The sequence below is a fragment of the Melospiza melodia genome, chromosome 13, assembly GCF_035770615.1.
Source record: "Melospiza melodia melodia isolate bMelMel2 chromosome 13, bMelMel2.pri, whole genome shotgun sequence".
Lineage (NCBI taxonomy): Eukaryota > Metazoa > Chordata > Aves > Passeriformes > Passerellidae > Melospiza > Melospiza melodia.
Window position 1 is genome coordinate 21784487 of NC_086206.1, and position 26370 is coordinate 21810856.

Here is a 26370-nt window from a genome sequence, read left to right on the forward strand (position 1 = left end):
CCTCTGGGGAGCGGGAGTGGCGGACATGGCGCTGCTGCTGCGGATGGGGCTGCTCCGCGGCCGCTGCGCCTTCTGGCGGCCGCCCGCCGCCGCCTGGGCCCGGCCCCGCGGCTCTGCCCTCGGCGGGGTTCGCGGCCTGCAGGTAACGGGGCGGTGGCGGGGCCTCACCGGGCACCGGGGAGGAGGAGAACGGGGGAGAGGGGCGTTCGGGCTGCTTGGGAGGGACCTGTGGTTGTGCCGTCCCGAAGGTTCGTCCTGTGAGCGCTGTTGGTGGTTGACTTGGGAAACAACGTGGAAATAATGGAATGATTTGTGTGAGAAGGGATTTTATTCTTACCCCCTGCCATGGGCAGGGACACCTTCCACTAGCCCAGGTTGCTCCAAGCCCTCTCCAGCCTGGCTTTGGACACTGCCAGGCTTTACGTTCTAAGAACTGCTTTCCAACACGCCTTTAGAACAAAAAAAAAAAAAAAAAAAAAAAAAAAAAAAAAAAAAAAAAAAAAGAAAAACCAAAACAACAGACATAGAGAGGGAAAAGATGAACTATTAAGTGTTTTGAAGATAAGTTGTCTATTTCTACTTGTGCTTTCTTTGCTCTGGGTTATAAACATTTCCTAAGTCAGGTGGGAGGTGCCCAGCCAGGGATCCCTTCCAGGGCTCCCAGCTGCTGTCCTGACACTCACCCACAGCATTTCCCTGCTCAGGAATCCGAGTCTCAGGGAGGCACACAAAGCTTCAGCAGCCACATTGCTGTTCCAATTGTTGTCTTGTTTTTTCTTTCTCTCCTGCCTCAGAGCCTCCTGGCACCAACACTTTCCCTACCACGTCAAAGTCTCGGTGGAGTCCTGACAAAACAACTCATAATCCGGGATCCAGTCAGACTTTGGAATCTCCTGGGTGAGTCCTGAGGAGCAGGAAGGGAAAAGGTCTGATTTCATAAGAGAATTGACCTTTCCTCGCCTTCCCCCTGCATTCCTGAAGGTGCAGCAAAGGTTCTGTTCCTGGATGTGGGAGCTGGGGGTGTTTGCAGGGATCCAGGGTTGTGTTTGGTGCCAGGAATGACCAGTGGCACCTTCCTACGAGCAGCTCAGGGGATTAAAGAAGTACTGGCTTGTTAGACTTTGGTTTGTAGCCTTTTTGGGCTTTTATTGGAGTATTCCCCAGTATGATTTAATTCCATTACCTAGATTTCCTTGAACGAGCATTTCCAATCCCAAGTGTGAGGCTGTTCCTAACTGCCCTCACCAGTGTTAGCAATGGCTGTGCTTTGGGAATGGTGTCCATGGTTCAGTACTAAAGAAATTCCTCCAAATTATTTCCCTTGTGCCATCAAAACAATCTCTGACCTGAGCTTGCCTGCAGGTAGCACTGCCTGGTTTGCTACATCCAGCTCTCGAGGGAGTAGCCGGAAGAATGGAGGATTCAAGAAGAAATCCCCACAGGAGGAGGATGGTATGTGTGTACCAGAAATTCTGGGGTTTACTGAAACACAGGGAGCAAGATCTTCCTTCCTGCTTCCCTGTACAAACCTGTGGCTAGGGACAAGCTGGAAGGAGTATTTTGGTTTAGGTGATGGACTGGAAGATACAAGGCAGATTATAGAAATCCTGGAGTGGTTTGGCTTGGAAGGACCTTAAAGCCCATCCAGTTCCACCCTGCCATGGCAGGGACACCTTCCACTGTCCCAGGGTGCTCCAAGCCCTGTCCAACCTGGCCTTGGGCACTGCCAGGGATCCAAGGGCAGCCACAGCTGCTCTGGGCACCTGTGCCAGGGCCTGCCCACCCTGCCAGGAAGGAATTTCCCCTAATATCTAATCAGGGGATGAAAGATCATGAAAGTGACTCTTTGTGGGGCACTCTGCTTCCTGTGCAAACCTCCCCATTGCTGTTTGCCTTGGCATTGCCCCTTTGTGAAGGGGGACAGTAATATTACCTGGGGGTTTTGGGGAGGTTTTGTTGTACAGCATTTTGGCTTAATAAATTTGTATTAACTAAACCCAGTCATTTAAGCTGGATTTGGTTTTATTTGCTTTTATTTCACTTACCTTCAATATGGAGATACCCCTACTTCTTGTGAACCACAGAATTTAGATATAAATTCCTTAAAGAGCTCTTAGCAGTGTTACTAATTTTTCTTGGTTTTTCTTTTTTAAATCAGTCTTTTTAGATACTTTTTTTTTTCCATGTCTTACTCTCCTAAGCCCCAGGCATGTAAAGAATCTTTTGAAAATGAGTTTTAACCTGTCAGTCACAGAGTGGCTTGGGTTGGAAGGACCCATAAAATCATCCAGCTCCCTGCCATGCCTCCAGAACTTTGTACTGCAAGTTGGGAGGCACTTAATGTCATTGCAGACTGTAATATAACTTTGTCATTTATTTTCTAAACCTTTACCTGGGTATCATCAGATGGTGTGAGCACTTGGCTTTTGCTTTGTTGTGCTTAATAATTGAACTCTTCTGGATTTTTTGCTTTTGAAGTCAGAGGTCAGGTGCTGCTGACAGCCTGGCTGGTGTCACTGCAGTGTCCCTGTGGCAGGAGCAGTGGATTTTCCTCGATGCTAACGGGGATGAAGGGTTCAGTGGGGGGTGAGTGCAGCTCCCAGAGTCCTGGGAAGGATTGGGGTGTGGAATTGGTGTGTGAGGCCAGGGGATGGCTGGGCAGGCACCTGGCAGTGCTGTAGCTGTTCCCATCAGTACCCAGCAGCACGCTGCGCTCCGTGCCTCTCCTCCTGTGATTAATGGACAGCCTGGCTCTGGGAGGGGACTGCTGCCCCGTGTCTCCAGGGGAACACTTGTCTCTGCTGTAATTATTGCACAGAACTCTTCAAACTGTCACCGCAGCCCTTGCAAAGATTTTAATCAGAGAGTTCACATTTGGGGTTAATGGCAAATCATTGCTTGGTGGAGACTCAGGAGCTGGAAGTATTCCCACAGCTGCTGCTTGCGAGTGTCGCATCAGTCCCTGGGACTGGTTCCTGAGTGCTGTGGGGTGCTTGTGGTGCAGGGGAGATGTTGTGCTGCACAGACTGTCACGCCTCACCGCAGCTGAGAAATAGATGGGCTTTGTACTTGATTAAATGAGACTAGAGGAAAGCTTGCTGTTGCCTTGCAGCTTTCTAGAAATGGGGTTCTCTCCTGAAATTATTCAGCTGCAGGTTAAAGGTCCTAGAAAGATCTAATTCCTGGAAATGGGAGAAGTTGTGTCAGGACGTTTCATGGGCAGCTTTCCCCTGGGTGGTGTTTTTGTGATCACACCCCTGACTGTGTGTGTTTAGAGCAGGTTATGGGCCTCCACTTGGTCTGAAATGAAATAGAGGAAAGTGCTCTAGCAGGAGCTGACTCTGACACCTCCAAGGAACTTGCACAACCACAGGTGGACTTTTCCTATCAGCATTCACTTTCCTTAAGTAGTTTCTTTTCTCTGTAAAATCTTTTTATTTAGAACCTGCTCAGCTTTCCAGGATGTTGTGCAGACTTAACTCTGATAATATATTTTAGTTTTCCCTAATAAGACCGTAGTGGATGTCATCCTGCAGCCTTGGGATGAATTCCTGAGTGCTAACAAAGCTGGATGCAGCAGATAACACTTGGTGAGGGGATGGCAGGAGAGAACAAAGCGGATGGGCTGGACACGGAGCCTGAGCTTGTCACGGCCCTCTGAAATGATGACTTCTCTGCCAAGCTGCATTGTTTCTATTTAGGAACAAGCCTTTCCTGTTCAGAGTGGAGCAGGGCTGGGAAGCAGTGAAAAATGAGACTGTGCCTCTGAAGGACAGAGGACTTTTTTTAGCAGCTGCCTGGGTCATATGTTTGTCCCTGGGTTTTGTTGCAGCGTGCGTAGGGCCTAATTGGTGACCGGTGATAAATGCTGGTGTCAGGACATTTGTTATGAATTTGCAAATAAATCAAATCTGAGCTGCAGCACCGGTGCATTAGAGCCCAGTGGCACAGAATGAATTTATTTCTGGGTGTGGAAGGGTATTTATGTGTGCCATGGTGCTGTTGCTGTTAAATTGTATATCAAGAGCAAGTGTTAAATTATATATTGGGAACACTCACACGTGACTGAAAAGAGGAGGAGATATTTGTTGTCATTTGAACAACTCAAACACTGGCCAGCAGCTGACATTGAACTGTGCTGTGACAGCCCTTTACAGCCCACAGAATTGTAAATTTGCCTGTGTGATGCAGAAAAAATAAGTGTTGTGAGACTATAAAAAATATTTGATGGCAAATGTTTGAAGTAAAACATCCCTTTCCATGTGTCATTGCCTTAGTGTGGCTGTAGTACAATAAAAGTGTGGGAAAGCACATCCAGCATAGGAATCCCCCTTGGATACAGATCCTTAATGTGGGCAAGTTATCAAACCCTCTGAAACATGAGGTGAGTTGTATGGGAGAAAATCCAGGGAATTTGGTTAAGGCAGATGGATTTGCAGTGTATTTGTGTTCTGTGCTATCTCCCACTCTCTGCAAATGCAGGTATTTACTGAGGTGGTGGAAGCATTGCTGGAGTTGTGGTGCAGGTGCCAGGAGATCAGAGCTCACCTGGAAACAATAATGTGCTGTGGGATTTACCAGGGACACTGGGATTACTCCCAATATTTTCCACCGTGGAGCCATGTTGTATATGAAATGAGTTGTAGTCATTCTGCAGTTTGATTTTTAGCAACAAGGATCCTGTGGCTTTATTTGACTCTGTCTCAATGGGGCCAGGCAAGAGAGTGTCTCATTTTAGCCTAGAGTGATTTTTGGTGGGATTTTAGTGGGTTTGGTGCACTAGGACCATGGGAGCTCAGTCCTTCAGGGGAAACCAAACATGCAGCACAAAATCCCCCTCAAAAGTACCATTGTGTTAATCTTTGCCATTTAATTATCCCTCTGAGTCAGAGAACTCCACGATTACACACTAATTCTTTTTCCTCTGGTATCTTTTTTTCCTAAAGAGGAGGAGAAACGCAGGAGGAGGGAAAACCAGATGCACCTGGAGCGTCTGCGGGCGCTGCTGATCCTCACCTTCGTGGTGCTGATGCTTCGCTTCATGATCGGCGAGAACAGGGAGGGGACCAACATCTCCTGGAACTACTTTGTCAATGAGATGCTGGCCAAGGGGGAGGTGCAGAGGATCGAGGTGGTGCCTGAGAGTGACATCGTGGAGATTTATCTGCACCCAGGTGGAACTCCCCATGGCCAAGTTGTGAGTGACTCCCTACAGCTGGGAATGAGCTTAGATAATACTGCTGAAGGGGACTGAATTAGTGGTCAGTAAAACTCCAGCTGGTAAATTTGCTTTAGTTCTTTTCTTTCTTGTATTTGGACCTCCAGTTTGAATTGCAAAAATAATTATTAATGGCCTGGGGAAAAAAAAAATCTAGTGTGTGTCTAAAATGCTGGAGAAACTGAGTTTTCCTCTACCAGCTCAGTCTGATATGGGAGAAGGTATCCAGGAGATTGTAAACTCTTATGACTGGATTTTGTTTCAAAAATTTTCTGCTTTTTGGGTTTCAGGCATGAGCGTTCTGTCAAACTCCATCAGCCTTTTTTCCTAAGACCAGAGGCTTCCTAAATTCACTCAGAGCCCTGGTGTCAGTCATCTGCTCCCGTATTCATTGATGCAAGATCAAAGGGTGTGGCACGAGGCTAATTTTTTCCTGACCTGTCCATGCTGTGCCCCTGTGCTCCTTGCAGATATTGACATGTAATAAATAACATTTCCCTGCTGCTGTGGCTTGCCTGTCCCCAGAACGTGACCCTGCTCTACACCATGCGTGTGGCAAACATCGACAAATTTGAAGAGAAGCTCAGAGCTGTGGAGGATGAGCTGAATATTGATGAGAAAGACAGAATCCCCATTTCCTACAAACACCCTGGCTTTTATGGAAAGTATGATATAAATTTGTTCTTACTGTTGCTCTTGTATTGGTGACAGCATCCTTTGCTTGGAAAAAAGTGACTTTTGGCTAAATGTTATCTAAATACAGGACAGAAAAGTGAGCTTGGATTTGGAGCATTGAATGAATGTTTCTGGAAGATAAGGTGCTTTAGATGTACATTAATGTTTGAAAAGTGAGGGTCTTAAGAATTCTGTAATTGCAACATGCAACAGGCCAAAATGTTTCAGGTCAGGGTCACTGAGTTCTTGTTCAGCTGAGCACTTTTTGTTCTCATAATCAACTATCCAAGTGCAGAGTGTGATAGAAATCTTGGCAATAAATGATGTTACAGCCTGGGCTGTGGAGAAGGCTGGGGATGCACTAAGCCTTCCTTCCTCATTATAATGCTTTGATTTTCCCACTGGAGATGGCCAGTGTGTGTAATTCCTCCTCCCAGACACCTTGTAAAAATGTGAAATTTGTGTCTGAATGGATACCTGGGCTGGATTTTGTCCTCTCATCACCATTTGGATGTTTTTAACATGTAGTTGAATATATGAAGATAAGCTTTTTTAACTAATCATGCAGTATGAGACCTTCAGTTCAAATTCAGAACTTGCCAATTTTTCAGACTTACGTGTAACAGGAAGAGAGGACTGAACAGACAATCAGCCCCCAACGCAAGCTGTTTCCCCTGCTCCTCAAAAGAGATTTTAAACCATTTTTTAAGAGCTGTGATGGGCTGTTAAGTCTCTCAGAAGACCTGATGAATGTCTGGAGGATTTGGTCTCAGTCTGGAGCTGGAGCCTGTGAGGTGCAGAGCCTTTGCAGGGCTCAGCTCGCTCCATGCTGTGGGCGCTCGGGGTGTTTCAGAATTAATCCTGTTTGCAGAGCAGACAAACTGAAGGTGACTTTCAGGTTTCAGTGTTGCCATTGCATCTCTCACTGAGCAGAAACAAATGCAGCAGGGTATAGAACTCCTGCTGGTCCCTTGCTTCAGTAAATCATCCCTCTGTGAGAGGTGGAACACACGTTCCTGGTGTAAAGATAAGCACAAAAGTGTGGCGAGGCCGGATGATTCCTCAGGCATGTGGAGCAGAACAGGGGCCCACCAATCTGAGCCTGTCATCTGGCATAGGATCATTTTTCCTGCTCTTAGGAGCATCCTTTGTTTAGAGCTCACGGGGTATTTGTCCTCAGCATGTTTGTCCTGTAACTGTGTTAGACCTGGGGTGTCATGGCAGCTCCCCATCTCCCTTCTAATGCAATGGGTGTTCCAAAGGATTCAGAAAACTGACAGTGTTGGTGCTGGAGCACTTTTTTTCTGGCATAAAGTACTCCTGAGTAGGATCAAGCAGTCTCTTAATGGGAGACCCACAGAGTGATTTCTGCCAGGATTAGGAGGGTTGCAGTCCCTATTGTTAGCAGAGCCTGTCCTCTGCAGTGAGCTCCCTTTGGAGGCACTGCCAGCCCCAGTGGATTCTGCTCCGCGTGTGATCTGAGTGCCTGGAAGTCCTGCTTGTTTTAGAAGCAGAAATGCCTCTGAAGTGGATGGTGAGGTCGAATTTCCTCCACAGCTGTAGGCAATGTTTGCCAGTGTCCTCTGCTTAACTTTTTAGGTTATGTAATGGTTGGGGTTATGGGTTTTATATATCTGTATAACAACCTGTGAAAGTTCCATGTTCTTAATCACGTCTGCTAGTTTGCACTGTACCCTAAATGTCCTTTAAAAGTAGTGTCAGGTCATATTGACCAGGTGAAGCTGAAGGCTTCAGTTTGTTCTTGTCTTTGTCCTTTCAGTGATGTCCTTTCCCTGATAGTGACCCTGGTGGCCGTGTCCATGCTGTGGAGCATCTTCCGTCTCTTCAGGGTGGCGAGCAGGGCCGGGGGCTTCAACGCCTTTGTGAGTAGCCTGGCTTTGAGCATGCTTTGCAGCCTGTGGGGAGTCTTGGCTTCTGCTGGGTTATCTCCTCCCCTTCTCCCAGCAAAGTCAGTGTAGGATGAGGATGAACTGGTGCCAAGGACTCTCCAGCCTTGCCACACTTTGCAGCCTGTGCTGATCATCTCCCTGGCTGGTACCTTAACTGGCCTTAGCCGAGGTCCCTTCCCTTCCCAATGGCAGGAAGGGCTGAGCTCAGGGAATTTCAGTCCAGTTTGCTGTTTTCAAAGCTTGCTAATGAGCTGCAGCTGCAGATGGTGTTTTTCACTGGGCCCTGCCAACATGCCTCCCATACAGCCAGAAGTAGGAATTGCTGCTTTCTGCAAAATGAGTTCTCAATTTATAAAATATGTTCAGATTCTGGAGTTCATTATGTGTTGGCCTGTTCTGCTCCTGCCGCATGCCTCGCTTGCAACACCAGGCAAACCTCCTCCTCCCCTCTCCCACCCTGGCCTGGATCAGCTGATGGAGCTGTAGGAATCAGCCTGGGGTGCTCTGTCCCTGACCGCAGGGATTGGGATGAAAACACAGCGAATTCAGTCCCTTGTTGGATTTCCCACTCAGTCTCCTCCGCAGTTCTCTTTTGGCTTTGAGATTCTCTTTGAACAAAAGGATGCAGCTGCTCAGAGAAAAGGAATATTTTAAAGAAGTGTTGAGTAATGAGGCCTTGAGGACTAGATTGTGTCCTTGCTTAAGTGGGGACAGCCAGGCCCTGAGTTTAACTCTTCCTTTGGATGTTTCTGAGGCCTCAGAAGCCATAAACTTTCTTCTGAAAGAAAAAAACCTCCTCAGTAGCTGCTTTGAGTAGAACATACTGAGCAGTTATGAGTGGGATGTTTAACTGAATTCTTGTTTTGACTCTCGTTGTGGCTTCACATGCAGCAGGAGATGGAAACGTGGTGGCTGTTCAGTTTAAGAACCTGTAGTTTTGGCCTGGGGTGTTTCCAGAAGAAACCAGCAGCAACATCAAAGACTGTGCAAAGTGTCTGTGCTTTCATAAGTATTGGCAATTATTTACCACTGACAGTTATTTGCCATCAACACATATTCCTTGGAACTATGACTGTCCCAGTGTATTAAGGATCAGAGCAATTAGAAATCAGGGAGGAGATCCCAAATCAGGTTTTGGACATCTGCATGTTTTTAATAAACATTCCTGCTTGGTCTACATGGAGTTTGAACTGGATTGTTTTGGGACTATGACTGCAAGTTTATTCTGTCTCTTCCCAACATGTGGATAAATAAGGTTTGAGTCAGCCATCCATCTGGGAACTTTCTCCAGAGCAAAAATCCGTTAAACACCAGTGCTTTGGTGAGGACTTTAGTGGTGTTTGGTAGGGACATCTTGGCTGTCTCCCTGGGCTGGGCTGGCTCCCAAAATGTAGCAAACAGCCTTTCCAGGCTGTTGCCTTGTTCACAGTTGTTTGGTCCTTGTTCTGCCTTCCCCAGAACCAGCTGAAGATGGCTCGTTTCACCATTGTGGATGGGAAATCTGGAAAAGGGATTGGCTTCAAGGATGTAGCAGGAATGCATGAGGCAAAAATGGAAGTCAAGGAATTTGTGGACTATTTAAAGGTATGTAAAAATAGAACAAAACAAATGTTTGCTGCCCTCCTTCTGGGATAGAGGGGTGACCTGGGGTGGGGATGCTCTCCTTTTCATCCTTCATGGTTCTGGGCAGCCTCTGTTGAAACAAGCTCTGTATCTCCAGTTCCACGATGGGAGTGCATATGGAGCTGCCCCTGTTGGCAGCTCAGTGTTGCCCAGGCTGAGAACATTCTGGAGAAGCTCTGGGAAGCCCCAGTGTGGTGCAGATGCTGGTGTGAGCTGTGGCTCTGACCCAGCTGTGCTGTCCTTGCAGAATCCTGATCGCTACCTCCAGCTCGGGGCCAAGGTGCCCAAGGGTGCCTTGTTGCTGGGCCCACCAGGCTGTGGGAAGACTTTGCTGGCCAAGGCCGTGGCTACAGAGGCCCAGGTGCCGTTTTTGGCCATGGCAGGCTCCGAGTTCGTGGAGGTGATTGGAGGTGAGGTGCTCTCTTTGTCTGTTGTGGAGGTGGGGGGAGCTGGCTGGGCTTCCTGCAAAGGACAGGGCTTGGCATGGGGAGGATGGGTTGGATACTTAGGCTGAAGATATAAAAGGCTTTCAGTGATGCAGTTCCTTAATTATGTAGTATCTGAAGTGCATTTCTGGTTGCTGCTTTCTGACAGAGTGCAGCTGTGGTCCTTCACCTGCAAGCATCCTCTCTGGCTTCCCTGTACCTATTATTAAAGCCCTTGACTGAGGCTTCCTTCCTTGTATGGAAATGCAGATGGGGAAAGTAGGGCCTCTCTGTGCCTTGGGATTTCCATCCTTCTCCTTTTCTTCCTTCCTCACAGATCTCTTGAGAGCCAGTGAGGGTCAGTATGCAGGAAAATGTTGACTATTTCTGCTCTGAGCTGTGGGAGGAGCAGGAGGCCATGTTGGGAGCTGGGAGCAAAGCTCCTCTTGCAGCAGCTGTAGGAGTCTCTGCAGGTTTAGGAGCCCATTTAACCCAGCCCCAGGACGCACTGAGCCTGAGGACCAAACACGAGTTCTGGGAGGGTTTGTCTGGTCTCAGGTGTCTCACTGAGGGCCAGCAGTGCTGCTCTCCAGCTTTGCTGCCAGCTTTGGCTGTCAGGCTCACAGCGTTCCCTCCCTGCAGGCCTGGGCGCCGCCCGTGTGCGCAGCCTGTTCCGCGAGGCGCAGGCTCGCGCTCCCTGCATCGTCTACATCGACGAGATCGACGCCGTGGGCAAGAAGCGCTCCACCAACGTCTCTGGCTTTGCCAACGCTGAGGAGGAGCAGACCTTAAACCAGCTGCTGGTGGAGATGGATGGTCAGTGTTTCTCCCTGCCCTTCTCTCCTCAGAGGTCCAGCTGTTGGCTGTTCATCTTTGCCCTGCTTGAACTTGCCTGGCCTCTGTGGTGTTGTCTTTCTGAAGTCTGAACCAGTCTGAGCCCATGTGCCCCATCACTAGTCCCTAAATCCAGTAAAATGTAACCCCCTGAGTTTCAGTCCGGCTGGCCATTACATGTTGTTGGATACTTGTTGTATCCTGTCTGAGGCAGGTAGTGGTTTAAAGCCTGTCAGAGTTTAGAGTTCAGCTGTCCTAAAGGGACAGGAGTGAAGTAATATATCAATTCTCCTGTCCACTGCCATATGTATGTGTTGTCTGCCTTGACCACAGGATCTCTGAGATGAGAGAGATAGGCTTTGCGAACAAGTCCTGGTTTGAGGCCACACTTGGGTTTGGTTTCTGGCTGTTGTGCACCTGGAATTGGCCCTTTGCTCAGACACCTTCACACAAAGAATGCTCCTTTGGTAGTCCTTAGTGCTGTCTCTGTCCACCCCTGCAGCCTTGACGCAATTTGCAATATTTCTGTTACTAAATCTTACTATTGCAGGGTGAGGAATAGCCAACTCTCTGCCCATGAGGAAGAGTTTGTTTCAGTTTTCCCTTCACTGTAACTGTGACTCATAGCTTGACTGTCATGTTGTCTCATCACACTCTTCATATGAAAAGCTAGAAGCCATCACACACCAAAAACATCCCCAGACCCAGGTTCCAGCTGCTGGCTCTGTACTGAGTGTTTCCAGTGAATAGATGATCCTGACAGGAGAGGCCAGTGCTAACACAGCCCAGCAGTCCTGGCTTGGGTGGGTCCTTTTCTCCCCTAACAGTTTTAGGGTGAGCTGGCCTCTGAATGAAATGGAAGCCTGCATGTCTATTCAGGACTGTGTAGTCAGTACATTCCACATCTCTAGCCTAAAAATGAAAATGTCTGATTTCCATCAGTCTGTAAAAATTAGGTGTGGTTTCCAGAGTTTTTTCCTGGTGAGTCTCAATGCAGAAATAAGGGTTCAGCTCAACTGGAAAGTGAGTTTAGAAGGTAAATATTATCCTCAGTGTGTACTTTATAGTCCCTTGTTTGCAGTGTGCTGCTGGTTTATTTTTAAATCTATATTATCTCATTCTTTATTCGTGTCTCACACAGATCATGTACAGAGTCCTTCATTTTGCTCAGTGCTTTATCAAACACACACTAAAAAAAACAGTGCAAGGAGTTGAGAGTGTCAAACAGGAGACAGCTGGCAAGGATGTCAGCCTGGTGCTGGGAACATGGGATCAGCAGGGATCCTGGCACGTGTCACTGGAGTGTTACCTAACGGAGTGTGTCACCTAAAACAACACTGATGTGCCACGTGCAGCACAGCAAAACAGTTCCCAGGTTGATGGAGAATGACCTGTTTAGGAGGGGAGCAGTTCTGCCCCAGGAGTGGTGAGTGTTTGTAAGGAAGCCTTGAGTTGAAGGTTGAGAGCTCTGGTTGAGCTTAAACTGAGGGCTGAAGGCAAGTCAATACCATAGACCCGAGATGGGTGTTAATTGGAGAAATAAAATGCACAAAAGCAGATCAGTGAGTCACCACTGATTGTTGGATTTCTGTGATTGGATGAGATTTCTTGGAGGGAAGGGAAAGCCAGGAAAGGAGGATCAGAGCTCTGCAGGGAGCTGAGTGCCCCATGAGCACTCAGGGTGAGTGCAGGCTGGGCTCAGTCACATTTTGGAGAAATCAGAGGATGTTCCCTGAGCAGCCCCGGGTTCCTTCCCTCTGTCAGTTTGCTGTGAGCTGGGGAGGCACGGGCCGTGGCGGGAGCAGGGGAGGGGCTGGGGAGCCTCTCACAAAGGCTGTTTGTGCGCAGGGAGTGAGTGACGCAGGGAGCCGGCTCTGCCGGAGCAGGTGCTGCTTTCAGCACTGAATCTTCCTCTCGAACCGCAGACAAGCGGAAGAGGAATGTGACCCAAATCTCTCCTCTGTTCTGCATGCTCTGAGAGGAGCTCTGGCACTCCTGGCCTCAGCTGGGGGTTTGTGAATGGAAATGCAGCATGGTAGCAGCTCTTTTGGTAGCAGCTCTTCACCTGGAACCTCAGACAAGTCCTGAGCAGTGCTGAGGCTTCCTTCAGGAAGGGGCCCCATTTCAGTGCCACTGCTCCCAGGAGATGTCCAGAGGCTTTTGGAGGGTGACCCAGTATAACCCTGCAGGTGAGATGCCCGTCAAGCAGTGTGCTGCTCAGTGGGAGCAGGGCAGCTTGTGTAGACTGTTTTTCCCTTTCCTTTCTGGAGTGATTCCTTTGTGACCCTTGCAGGAACTCTTTTCTTCAGGCTGCATTTTCAGAGCTGTCTCTCATTTGTTGCTGTGATGAGATGTTGTTTTTGTAGCCTGTTCCTTTGGCTGATCTTTGCCTGTGACATGCCAGGTGGTGTTGCATTAAGCAAGTGGGGCAGAAGCTGATGTGAGGAGGATGCTCTCAGTTCTTCTGGTTTTTTATTTGTTCTAATAGTCAGACCTATTTTAAGAGAGTCTTCCCAGCTGCAAGGCAGATAATGCACTGTGCCATCTAATCCTGCCATTCCTGGAGTGCCTGCCAGTGTCTGCTTGTTTATCCCACTCCAGAGTTCAGTGTGATACACGCCTGAAGGATGCTGGGCTTCATCCTCTCGGGCAGCTTATTTAGGCAGGAGCCTGCAGAGAGGGAGCACCAGGTCTGCTGCAGCACAGGCTGGCACAGCCAGTCCCCTGCCTCACCTGGAACCTTGATCTGTGCTGAGCTCTTGCACGCTGACACATTTGGCAGCTCTTCTGCTGGAGCTGAGAGCTGAAACCGGCCCAGCTTACGTGCACGGAGCCGCCTCTCCACAGCGTGGGACTTGGCACAGGGAAGCACATGGGACTGTGGTGTCCTTTCCCTGGGAAGGCTGCTGTGTGCCAGGGCTGGGGAATGTGCTGGAAGCAGGTGACTCATGCCCAGGGGCCTGCAGGCACCTGGGGGATTGCATTAAATAACCGTGTGGGGCAGTGATTCCATGGGAGCTCTGGCTCCTCACCCAGGCAGCACAAAGTCTGCTCCTCTTTCCCCTCCTGCAGCTGCCAGTGCCCTGCCTTCCCTTCTCCAGAAACCCTGTCTGTCTTTGATGCCTCTGTTGAGGCTTGGCCAAATTCTGTGCTGGTAATCAGTGCAAAGCTCTTGGGTTGTGTTTTGTGTCTGGTGTGGGTTCTGCACAGTGCCTGTAAGAGGTGAGGAGGCAAAGAACAACTCCTGCTGTAACATGGCCCTTGTTGGGTGGCAAAGCTGTCCTCTCTCTGAGCAGCTCAGAGGAAAGCCTGTCCCTCCCCTGGTGGTCTGTCTGTGACTGAAGGCTGAAATAAATAAAAATTGAAAGGGCTTTCCATGGAAATTTGTGGAAAAGGCTGTTTCAGCTAGGAAATGCTGCTTGTACAGTCTGGAGCTAAAGGCTCAGAAATTGACTTATCCTGGGGGTGAGAAGGCATCTGTGAACTCATCAAAACAGAGATTCTGGGTTCTAGCTGGAGCAATTTCCAAGTGTGGCAATAGGAAGGAGAAACTGAAGTCTTAAGCCAAGACTTAAATAAATGAAAAGGGGATTTCAGAATATCCATGATAACCAAGGACTGGCCTGGGTCACCTGGGAGGTTCCTTCCTGGCTTTGCTCCAAGCTGCAGGGCACACTCAGCCTCAGCAGCCCAAAGGGTGCTGTGCACACCCTCTGGCTTTGTGTAAAGCTGTGTACTCCATCCCCTGCCTCCAGCCCCCTGTGTGCCTGCAGTGCAGTGTGAGGTGGGGCAGACCTCCCACCCTGGTCCTGTTTTTGGCAGGAATGGGGACCACGGATCACGTCATAGTGCTGGCATCCACCAACCGTGCTGATGTCCTGGACAACGCCCTGATGAGACCTGGGAGGCTGGACAGGCACATCTTCATTGATCTCCCCACACTGCAGGTAGGTTCCACCAGCTGCCTTTCCTTCCTGTGACTGGGATGTCCCAGCCCCTGCTGGTCTCACTGGGCTGGCAAGGCTGAGCTTGGAGGAGGTGGAGGTGTGGAGCCTCTGTGCTCTGAATGAAGGATTTGTGGTGCTAATGCAGTGCCTGCTCCTCTGCAGTGACAGCTCACTGGTCTGCAGGTCTCTGCTCTGGTAGACCCTTGGCAGTGAATTCTTCTGTGAGGTTCCTTTTGCCATGCAGATGCAGAGTTATGTTTGTGTCTTCTCTTCAGGAAATTGGGAAGCACCTAATTGGCAATTGGCTGGTGTGAGAGCTTAAATTGTCATGTGCCTTGAGCACTGTTTGTTCTGTAGGTTTATTGCCCTCCCTATCCTTGTAAGGCTCCTCATTTTCCTTTAGGCAGCCTGTTAAGTGACTTTCTCCTTCTGAATGCTTTTTAAATCCATTTACAAGAGTCTTCCATGTCTGCTGTGTTGACATTTGTAGCAGAGTTCTGGGAATAGGCTCAGCTGCAGTGAGGATCTGTGTGCTGTGCCAGCACAGGCTCTTCCTCTCCCATCTGTGCTTCACTGTCCTCCGCAGAGTTTTCAGTGAAAATACCTTAAATGCCTGATAGAATCTGGCCCCGGAAGCATGAACTGTGCAGCTGCCCTGAAGGAGGAAGGGGAAAAACCCTGGCAACTGAGCCCATTGTTTGAGTCAGGATCTCCTGGACCAGCTGAATGAGTCACTGGTGGCTGCTCGCCAGCAGCATCTCACCCCCACCTCCATCTGGGAAATGGGTGCAGGCTGAGGAGCTGCTGGATGGGCTCTGCAGTTTGTGCTTTGTGCGGGTCGAGGCAGTCAGAGCTCCTTCCTGAGAGGGCTTGTGTGGTGGGGGAGAAGTGAAGAGAGATCAGAGTGACAGTGAGGAGGGGAGAGTGGCCCTGAGAGAGAAAGCTGTGACTCAGGGGGAGCCTCGTGCATCTGTTGGGAATGTGAGAGCTGGGTGTTTATCGGGGCTGCTGGAGCTCTGCAAGGAGAGCCCTGCCCTCTGCCGGCACTGTCGCCGTCCCCTCTGCCGGCAGTGCCACCACCCTGCTCCCTGCCGTGACACAGGGCCCCGTTGTGACCCCTGGCCTTGGTGTTCTTTACAGGAGAGGAAGGAGATCTTTGAGCACCACCTGAAGGGCCTGAAGCTGATCCAGGATGGCAGTTTCTACTCGCAGCACCTGGCAGAGCTGACCCCAGGATTCAGTGGTATGATGTGTCCTTGGCTGCTCCTGCTCCGCTCCCTGGGTGCTGGGGGTCTAACAGGGAGTTTTGGTCAAAAATGGCTTTTTTTCTCCATTTCTGTGGAAAACAGAAAATATAGTGGGAAGCTGACCAGCTCCCTGGTGAGCTCTGATGAGCAGTAATTTATGACTTTTTTCAATCTTCTGAAATATGCAGGACTAGCAGGGTGGGGAGGTATTGAAAACACGCTTTTATGATGCCCAGGTGCCTAACTCCTAAGGGAAGGAACCAGTCATGCTCCTCTCAAAGCTGTTGAGGAGGTGCTGCACTTCAGAGGAGAGATTGTTAAATTGATTTATGTTACCAGGAAAGTGATGGAAGGAACAAGTAGGAATTATTTTGCTGATCAGAGTAGAAATTGGACAGCTCTGCCTGGCTCCTGCATCGAGCCTGCTTCCAGGGTGGGTCCCTGGGAGCTTGAAACAGTGCTGAGCAAGGGGCTCCAGAGTTCCTGTTTATGTGGAGTTCCTGGAATGTCCTTTTGGGTTTCCCCTCTCCCAGGCCCCAGCACGCTGCCTCTCCGTGTCTGCTCTCAGCACCCCCCACCACCATCACCACCCACACAAACTGGGAACAGATGTTCCCTCTCTGCTCTCCGAGGCCGAGCAGAGCAGCAGCCTGTGCCAGCCCACTGCCCACAGCAGCCCTGGCCCTGGGAGCCAGCCTTGGCCCCAGCCTGCTTCTGCATTGCTGAGCTCTGTGTGGTGTCAGTGTTCCCTGCCAAAGCGGTTGTATTATTCAAATCCAACATCAACACCACGGGCTGGGGCTGCTCTCTGTTCCCAAGGAACAAAGAGCACAGCCTGTTTGGCTTCCTTAGGTCCTTCTCCACATTTGTTTGTGCCCGTTCCTCCTCTGAGTCCCGTGTCCCGTTCAGAGCCAGTGTAACTCTTGTGAACTCGTGTCTGCAGGAGCTGACATAGCAAACATCTGCAATGAAGCTGCTCTCCACGCTGCCAGGGAGGGCCACAAGTCCATTGACACCTCCAACTTCGAGTACGCCGTGGAGAGAGTCATTGCAGGTGAGAGCTGCAGCCATTCCATGGAGTTATGGACTGCTTTGGGTTGGGAGGGACCCTACAGCCCATCCAGTGCCATCCCTGCCATGGCAGGGACACTTTGCACTGTCCCAGCCTGGCCTTGGGCACTGCCAGGGATCCAGGGGCTGCTCTGTGCACCTGTGCCACTGGGTTACATCCCAGAAAGACAGATGGGTCCAGAGTGTGCTCTGGCCTGAAGGTCTCCAATGACAGTCACAGAAAGTTCTCTGAAAAGACCCAAAATGGCTCCATCTTCCTGAATCTGGAGGAGTCTGAACCCATAGCTCAGGGAAAATGGCCACTGGCAAAATAATAAAGAGGAAAATTCTAATCCATGTCAATTTTTCAGTTTAGAAGGTTGGGGGGGTTGTGGGTTGTGGTTTGTTGTTTTGGTTTATTTTTTAACAAGAAGAGTGACAATATCTCTGAATTTTTCTTGCTGCTCTGGACACCTGCTACATAAATATCAATAGCAAATAGTCTCTGCATCCTCACCAGCAAGAAACTTGAGATTTTTCTTTCTGCCCTCCAAGCCCAGGCTTTGATGAATTGGCAGAATAAACTGCAAGACAGTGGAGCACTGTTCTCCCTCTGAGAACATCCTGTGGCCTTTCCCTGCTGCTTGTGCCACTGCCAGGAGAGGAACCTCTGGAGATTTCTCTGTGTATTGCAGGGAGGGGAAAAGAGTTCCCAGGACTATAGACTTCACCTGAGGGACTTGGATCTGGTGGGTTTTGGGCTGAGCTGCCCTGGAGCCAAGCTGTGGCTCTCATAATCAGACACTGAACTGCTTCCAGGCTCCATTCCCAGCAGGAGCCTGGGCACACAGACTGGCACTCTGCCTTTAGAGTGGAACGTGTGGAACAGGATGTTTGTGCTGGGTCAGTTATTTCCTGATCCTGGAATTAGGGCCTGAGTGTTTGCTTTAGCAGAAAATGCTCAGAGAAGTCCTCATTTTAAGCAAGATGTTTGAGGAAATTCCTCACAGCTTCACCTGTTGCAGAAAAACAAAACCCTTGGAGTGCTTTGGTTAAAAACACAAATCCCAAATTGTACCCAGGAACTCCCAAGAGTGGACAGGGAGGCAGCTGTAGTTGTAGCACAAAAATTCTCATCAGCTGCAGCAAAGATCACAGAATCCTGGACTGCTTTGGGTGGAAATGAACTTCAAAGTCTATATTCCATCCCCTGCCACGGGCAGGGACACCTTCCACTATCCCAGGTTGCCCCAAGCCCCATCCAGCTTAGCCTTGGACACTTCCAGGGATGGAGCAGCCACAGCTGCTCTGGGCAGCTCCTGCCAGGGCCTCCCCACCCTCACAGGGAAGATTTTTTTTTCCTGATATTCCAGCTAAACCTCCTCTTTTTCAGTTTGAAGCCATCCCCCCTTGTCCTGGCACCACATGCTCTTGTAAAGATGTGTTCTACTTTCCCATCTGCAGGAGCACAAGCACCAGACTTGTAGAGACTCACTTGCCTTTTCTCTCTGAGCCTTGCCTTAGTTCCCCAGACTGGGAAAAGAAAGCAAAAAGCAGGGAAGGCTGTGGGGGCTGGCAGCAGAAGGGATCTCTGGGATCCATGTGCTGGGGCATGGCAGGACATGAGCTCTGGCAGTCAAAGCTGCCTGGCCTCACTCAGGCTCTGGTGTGTGTAGGAAGCCACGGAGTCTTTTTGTTGCTTAATCAGATTCTCTCATATTAGCAGGACTGGCTATTTTTTGTAGACAGATTCTAAAAGACCCCAAACAACCCCCCAGGCCCCTGTATTAAATGTACCCTTTCCATGTCATAGGAATGCTTCTGGGTTTCACAATCCAGAGGGCATTTCAGTTCCTATAAAAGCTTTTCTTGAAAGAAAGAAGATATTACTGTGCTTTCCATTAGGAGCTTCTGGTTTTAATAAGAGTGGGGTGGAATCAAAAGGGAGCTCTGCAAGTCCAGAGGCCCTGTCAGCCTTAAAGCTTTGTGTTGCTGTAAGGGAGGAGCAAGAACTTTTCTCTGTGGTAGTTCCCATTGTGTTTTTAGTTTGGGAACAGAAAGCAGTCAGTCAGGTCTCCTGGGAGTGAGGGTAGAAACCTGCTGAGCACACAGAGGCTTTTAGGGCTTGGCTTCAGAAAATGGAGCCTGTTTTCTTGGTGGGGTTTGTGTGAGGCCAGCAGAGATGCACCAGAGTTGTTTCCTGGGTGGCTTGTGTCATGAATGTGATAACTACAGGCTTTCAGGGCACTTCCATGCCTGGAGATTATGGAGGAAAAGAAATAATCTTGGTGGGCACACTGTGTGCTGTTGTGAAGGGCACAGTCCCTCCCTCAGTGGGCTGGCAGGGGTTTTTTAAGTGTCTCTGTGTATGTGTGTGTGTATATATATATATACATATATTTATATTAATAGATGCATCTTTCTGTGGAAATAGCCATACAGGGCCATGCTCACACTCTGCTGGGGGCAGGGTAAGGCTCTGACTGATGAAATCAAGGCAGTTGCAATTAATCTGCTGTTCCATCGTGCCTGGCGGGGCACAGCAGTTTCCAGGGTCCCTGAGCAGTAATTTTACCAGATCTGCCACACTAATTTTGTTGTTTCCTTGTTTAATAAAACCCTTGACTTGGTTTAAAAGTTCATGTTAATAGAATGTTGTTTTCCAAGGCATGAAGCAAGCTTGGTGCAATATTGGTTCTGACTGGCTGCTCTCCGCTCTGCTGCCCTGGGCTCTGTGTGGGGACTCTGGCCTGCAAATCCTGGGACATTTTTGCATCCAACATTCTGATCTGTAATTAGTGCCTGACACACTGTGTGTTCTGTACTTATTCTTCCTATGTGCTAGAAGTTTTACTTCCATTCTTTTATTTTTTTTTAATCCTTTTTGAGCTTGCTGTGCCAAGTTGGAAAATAGATACTTCGGAAAATCACCTTCCTGGAGGAAGGGTTAAGTGTGAGTTATGGCTTCATTTGCTGGGTCTCAGGAGCCTGGGAATAAGCTCATATGGAGCATGCCATGTGTAATCAGAGACATTTCCAGGCTCTGGAGAAGGATTTCTGTATCTTCTCCTGGACTTTAGCTGATTTGAACGCTCTTAATGCACAATTTTCTCAACTGGGACCTCATATATATGATTCAACATCTCTCTTCTCTCTTGTTCTGCCTAAGGGACTGAAAACAGCAAAATGAGTGTGAGACTCTAGCTAGTCTCATTTTGGGTTTTGTTGTTTGTGATTTTTTGTGTTGTTTTCAGATTTTTTCTGCACAAAAAAGAAAGTAAGCTGCCTTTTTACAGATCCAACCGTGGGAACAAGGTTCTTGAGCTGTGATCAAATCAAATGTCAAAGTATTTGTCTAATGATTAAATCTGTTGTAAGGTGAAGTGGGAAAAGTTTCTGCCAGGGTTTTCAAGCAATCCCAGGCATGGATTGCTTTCCCTCTCAGGGCCAGGGAGCACCTTTTCCAAACATTTTAGCCAAAGGGGTTTTGCTGCCTCGTCCTCCCCAGTGTCAGCACAAACAGTTCAGCCACGGGCTGTGCCCTGGGCTGGACCAGGTTATGCCCCACTGGTTGCACCTGTTGATAACTTATCAAACCCTGGTGTGTGTTCCCACAGGCACTGCCAAAAGAAGTAAGATCTTGTCACCAGAAGAGAGGAAGGTGGTGGCATTCCATGAATCCGGGCATGCCCTGGTTGGGTGGCTGCTGGAGCACACCGAGGCTGTCATGAAGGTACCTCCACCTCCAGGGAGGGCACTCCCAGGACTTCCCTGTCCAAGACTGGTACTTGTGTGCAGCTCTGCTCAGCTCTGTGAGCCTGGGGCTGTGCTGCTGCAGAAAAGTAAACGGCAAATACAGAATCACAGAATCGTGTTCCTTGGAAAGGACTTCTGAGGGCATTGAGTCCAACTGCTTAGTACTGCCAGCCCACCACTAAACTAGGAGAGGTTCAGGCTGGATATTAGGAATAAATTCTTCACTGAAAGGTTGGTTAAGCATTGGAGCAGGTACTCCAGGGAGGTGGTGGAGTCACTGTCCCTGGAAATGTTCAAAAACAAGTGGACGTGGCACTTCACAGTGTGGTTCAGTGGGCTGGTGGGATTTGGTTGAAGGTTGGGCTCGATGGTCATGGAGGACATTTCCAGCCTTAATGATTCTGTGATTATATAAACCATGTCCCTAATTTATGCTGTAGAGAAATCCATTATTAGGCTCCATTGATGACAGTGCTGCTGCAAAGCTGATTAACAGCTATAGGAGAAGCCTTGCAATTAAAAATTACAAGCAACTGAGTCTCCTGGTGCTGCTGCTCAGTCATGCACTTCCAGGCTGCCCCTTGTGCGCACACATCCAAATGTGATCCCTTTCCCAGCACGTTGCAGGCCGTGAGGCCCCTGCAGGAGCCTGATACTGATGGAGAGATGTGTTTTCCAGGCTGGGAGGTTGTCTGCCCGAAGCCCTTCTCTGCAGGGAAAGGCCTCTTTGGCACCCTGGGATGTCATCTGTGCTCATCTCCAAAAGCAGGGACACTGGGGAGGTGGGGAGTGAAATGACAGGGGTGACAGCTCCTTGGCCAGTTACCAGCAGCACATTCACTCTGAATGACCCATTGTGTAAGCAGAACTGGTGTTAATTACTCTCATTTAGTGGGTGGGGAAAATGGCTGTTATTTTTCTGAAGGCTCCTGTCTTTCTGCAGGTAGTCTCAGGGGTTCTGGAGCAGAATCAGTGAACTCTGTGTGGCCTATACACTCCAAAGTAACTCCTAAATTTCAGGATTTCTGTGACTTGCTGTTAAGGATGATTTCCTGAGCAGGAAGTGTGTTTGTGTGTGAAGGCAGAGGAACGAGGACACGCTGCTGTCCTTGCCCATGTCTCTGCAGGCCAGCCTGTCCACGGCTATGGACAAACCTCACTGGGAATGCAGAGGCCTCTTGCTGCCCTCCCTGTGGTGCTGCAGGGAGAGCCGTGCAGGTCTGTGAGCTGAGGGAGCTGCTCTGTGTTGCAGGTGTCCATCGCCCCTCGCACCAACGCGGCTCTGGGCTTCGCGCAGATCCTGCCCCGCGAGCAGTACCTGTTCACCAAGGAGCAGCTGCTGGAGAGGATGTGCATGGCCCTGGGGGGCAGAGTGGCTGAGGCCATCACCTTTAACAGGGTCACCACAGGTGAGGAGCCAGAGCCTGGCATGGGCAGGTGGAGGTCCAAGGGGATCTGAGCAAGGGATGGAGGTTTCCTGTGCTGGCAAGAAGAAATGTCACACTTGCAAGCATGGAGGTCTTAGGGCTGGTTTTCACTGTCTTGTCTCAGATTTGTCCCAAAGCTTAAAGCCACATTTACAGCTACTGGTGAGGCTCTTGAGAAGACCTAGAACTTTCTTTGCTGTTTCCAACTGGTTAAATCCAAATAGAATCACAGAACGGTTTGGGTTGGAAGGGGCCTTAATGTCCATCTCATTTCACCCCTTGCCATGGGTAGAGACACCTCCCACTAGACCAGGTTGCTCTGTGGGCAGTGGCAGGTCTGGACTCAGGTGGGCTGGCCACAGAAGGGTCACTCTGTCGCTCCTGGGACCTGCAGGAAGGTCCTTCAGTGGGTTGAGTGTTCACCCCCATGGCTGCAGTGGGTCCTCTGCTCTCTCCCCTGGTAGGACGTGTGTTTGTGCAGAATGTGCTCTCCCTGCACTGAGCTGAGAGCTGGCCAGCAGTGTGTGTGTCTCTTTCCTGCCCAGGAGCACAGGATGACCTGAAGAAGGTGACCAAGATAGCCTATGCCATGGTGAAGCAGTATGGGATGGTGCCCAGCATCGGGCAGATCTCCTTCCCAGACCCCGAGAGTGCCCCTGGCATCGGCCGGCGCCCCTTCAGCCAGGGCCTGCTGCAGATGATGGACCACGTAAGGCCACCCTGGACTAAGGGTTCCTTTTTGTCCTTTGCTTTCTGCACTTCTCTGAAAAATGGCAAGTGGTTTGCACCCAAACAATTGGCATTTTGCTGTTGGCCAGTGAGTGAGCAGTGACCTGTTCCATGTGTCAGGGCTGTGCAGTGGGGCAGCAGAACAGGCAGAATCCCACCTGGCTGTGAGTTCAGCCCAGCAGCCTGTGCTGTGCAGGCCTGGGATGGCAAGAAACCTGTGTCTTAAAGTCACAGTGTAGTTGTGTGTGCTTCCTAGACCAGATCTAACCAATGGTTAGATGGTCAAGCTGACTGCAAATCAGCCTGTTTTGACAGGAAATTTGGCTTCGTTGCTGAAAAAACACATTGCTTTAGTTCAAAAGCCAAAAAGCTGGAAACAAATAAGCTCTATTTCAGAAGCACCATGGCTGTGCTTCCTTGGGATTTGTGCTGAGCTGAACCTTTAGCTCCTGAACAGCCTTCATCTGCATTTCCCATTGAGCTGTGCTAGGGCAGGACTTCACTGTCCCTCATCACCAGCACTCCTTGGGCCTTTTTCCAGCCAGTTTATCCATAGTTTCTGTGCATGGGAAGCACATTCTGCCTGGCTCAGTTTGCAGATTCCATCCCTCGGCGCTCTCCTTGTTTAGCCACACATTGTGTTTGTTGCCACCTACACCCCACCTCCCTCTTGTTGTTTCTCCCAGGAAGCCAAAACCCTGGTGGCTCAGGCTTACAGGCGCACAGAAAAGCTCTTGCTGGAGAACCGGGACAAGCTGCAAACCGTGAGCTGAATTGTGTGGGGGTTTGTTGGGTGGTTTGGGTGTTTTTAACTGGTGGTTTTGCTGCTTGCTGTGCTCTGTAGCTCAGCTGTTGCAGTGTTGTCTCTCTCCTAGAAAGTCTTGTGGTGGGAGTGTTGGGAATGAGTGACTGTTTACTGTGTATCCCCCAGATTGAGAGCAGGCACGGGAGGAATGTGTGTGCCTTTCCCAGCAGTGAGTAGTCTGCCTCCTCACACCAGCTGGTGTTTGCAGGGTAGATAGAGGAGGAGGAGTGCTCTGTGGAAATGATCAAAGCTGGAATTTGTGTCCTTCACCTGCACTTCTCTGCTTGCCTCTTGGCAGTGCAATTTTCTGGAGAGCTGACAGTGGCTGTTTTTTGGGAAGCCAAGCCAGTAATCAGGTGGACAGTGTCTGGCTTTGGTGCAGGAAAATAGTGCCTTGGCTGATGGGGGCTGGTTCCTGCTTTCTGGTGACTCCAGGCAGTTTTCACCTCCTTAATGACTGATGCACCAAAGAATCCTTGTTGCAGAGACAGAGCTTTGCCTCCTCCCCTTTGTGTCCTGAGAGTCCCAAACCAGTCACACACCGTGGCACATCCCCACCTGTGCCAGGAGCTCTGTGCCCAGTGCTGAGCCAAGCTTGGGCCACAGCACCCTCTGCATCTCCTTGACTTCCCTTCAGAATTCCAGTCCGTGACTTCCAAAATGACCAGGGGTCAACTGAATGTTCCCTATTTTGCAAATCAAGCAATTCTTTTCCTTAAATCCTCTTTTTAAACAAACAAGAACAACAACAACAACCCCTTCAGCTACTCAGTGCCAGGCCTCCAGTGCGTGGTAAGGAGGGAGCTGGGACACGCTGCTGTCCCCGGGACAGTGCCCTGGCAGCTCTGGAGCAGGGATCCTCAGGGGTGTCTCTGCAGGCTCCTCTGTCCTGCTGCTGCCATGTAACAGCAGCCAGATGTTTGCTAGAGGCTCAGCACAGAAAAACTTTAAAGTGCAGCCAAAGTATCTCCAGAGTCAGTGTTTCGGTTGCCAGGCCAGCGTGTCACATCTCCTCAGCAGGATGGAGCAGTTCCACTCTGGACAGCCACCTGCTGCTCCAGAGGGGTGGTGCTGCTGCCAGAGGGGCCAGAGAATTCCACTCTTCTGCAGAGGAACTCGTGCTGACCTCCAGCCCCTGCCTGCAGGAACAGGCAGCTCTTTGTTAGCTCTGTGTGTGCAGGGAGGGCTCTGGCTCTGCCAGAGATCTCCCTGCTGCTGCTTTGGCTCTTGGGCAGGGCCACAGGTGCAGTGACAGTGGCAGGAGGGACACTTCTCTCATTGTTCCCGGAGCTCTCATTGCAAATCATTCCCAGGAGCTTGCTTTGTTGCCTGCAGTCACATTGTGTGTTCCTGGCCAAAGGTGCCCTTGGGAATGGTGCTGGAGCCTGGAGAATTTGGGGTCACCCCATCTGTGGGGGCACAGCCAGCTCTGCTCCTGGGGGCTGCAGGTGCTGGGGCTGAGTTGAGCTGACAGTTCAGACCAGCTCAGAGAGGCAGGTCTCTGCTCTCTCTGGGGGCTCCATCCCTCATTTTGCCTCCCTCCCCTTTGCAGCTGTCCAATGCCCTCCTGGAGAAGGAGGTGATCAACTACGACGACATCGAGGCGCTGATCGGGCCCCCGCCCCACGGGCCCAAGAAGATGATTGCTCCTCAGAGCTGGCTGCAGGCTGAGAGGGACAAGCAGGACACCAGGGAGGAGGAGGCACCTCCCCAGCCCCCGAGCCACGAGGAGGAGGAGGAGCCACGCCTGAGACCTGTGTGAACCCCCTCCATGTGGAATGGGGGCTTCTCTTGGACACAGAGCCTCTGCCTCCTCAGCTCCAGAGCCAAGGTGCTGAGCAGGGAATTGCTGTGCTGCTGCTGCTGCTGCTACCCCAGGTTTAGGGATGGCTATGTGAGCTCTTGGAGCTTTATCCTGCAGGAAGGAGAACTCCTCAGGATTTCAGAGTTGATTCCTAGCGGGGTGGTGGTGATTAGGAGTTGGGTAAGTCTGATCTGCTATGGAAGTTTCTTGTACACAGGAGCAGGGAACATATTCCAATGGGTGGAAAGTCCCATGTAAGCCACTGCTGGCTGTGCTCAGTGCCATGGCAGGAGGGCAGGGCTGTGCCCTCAGCATGGGGACACCCCTGTGGGGCTGAGCTGGGTGCTGCAGCTCTTGTGTAACCTTTGAACACAACACACAAACAGCCCTGGCTGGAATAAACTGCCCACAACGTGCTGCTGTGTGTGTACAATGTGTCAGGCTCCGGGGGTGTTTGGCACACATGAAGCTCATTAGAGCTGTGGAGTGGTACAGGACAAGAGCCTCCTTCTCCCTAGTCAATAATTTATGTCCAGCTTTTACAGCACGTTTTTCCCAAGCAGAAGTTGAGGCAAAAAGAGCTGAGCAGTGGGACATAGAAACCAACTGTGCAGAGGGTGACTGAGCACACATGGGAAGATGTTCTGAGCTGCACAGGTGCTCTTGGAAGTCCAGCAAAAGCAGGTGTGTTTGCTGGGAATCCTCAGGAAAAGCTCTTTCATCCTCGTGGCTGTTGCAAAACACGCCCTGCTGACAGGGTTGTCTGGTGTTCATCAGGGGAAGCATTAAAGTGGTTGTTGCTGCCTGGAGTGCCCTGGCTGGCTGCATTTTTAGGCAGGATTGTTGTCTGGAGTTACTCCACCAGGACTGTCTGTGACCTGCGAGACCCCAGCCCCAGCCTGGGCTGTGACAGCTCCCAG

The 26370-nt window shown here is 50.1% G+C and overlaps 1 protein-coding gene across 1 annotated transcript; it reads left to right on the plus strand.

Moving 5' to 3' along the window:
* On the plus strand, nucleotides 1-25866 carry SPG7 (SPG7 matrix AAA peptidase subunit, paraplegin). Its single transcript, XM_063168210.1, has 17 exons — nucleotides 1-142; nucleotides 795-897; nucleotides 1363-1452; nucleotides 4947-5197; nucleotides 5744-5883; nucleotides 7674-7776; nucleotides 9262-9387; nucleotides 9674-9836; nucleotides 10494-10667; nucleotides 14508-14632; nucleotides 15773-15875; nucleotides 16823-16933; nucleotides 20547-20662; nucleotides 21938-22094; nucleotides 22658-22821; nucleotides 23528-23605; nucleotides 25199-25866. The coding sequence occupies exons 1-17, from the start codon at nucleotides 26-28 to the stop codon at nucleotides 25406-25408; spliced, it is 2331 nt and encodes a 776-aa protein (XP_063024280.1). The 5' UTR covers nucleotides 1-25; the 3' UTR covers nucleotides 25409-25866.
* The last annotated feature ends 504 nt before the right edge of the window (nucleotides 25867-26370 follow it).

Coding starts and splice junctions, on each gene's coding strand:
- SPG7 (XM_063168210.1), top strand. CDS start 26: ATGGCGCTGCTGCTGCGGATGGGGCTGCTCCGCGGCCGCTGCGCCTTC. Junction 5,198..5,743: donor GAACTCCCCATGGCCAAGTT/GTGAGTGACTCC, acceptor GCCTGTCCCCAG/AACGTGACCCTGCTCTACAC. Junction 9,388..9,673: donor AATTTGTGGACTATTTAAAG/GTATGTAAAAAT, acceptor CTGTCCTTGCAG/AATCCTGATCGCTACCTCCA.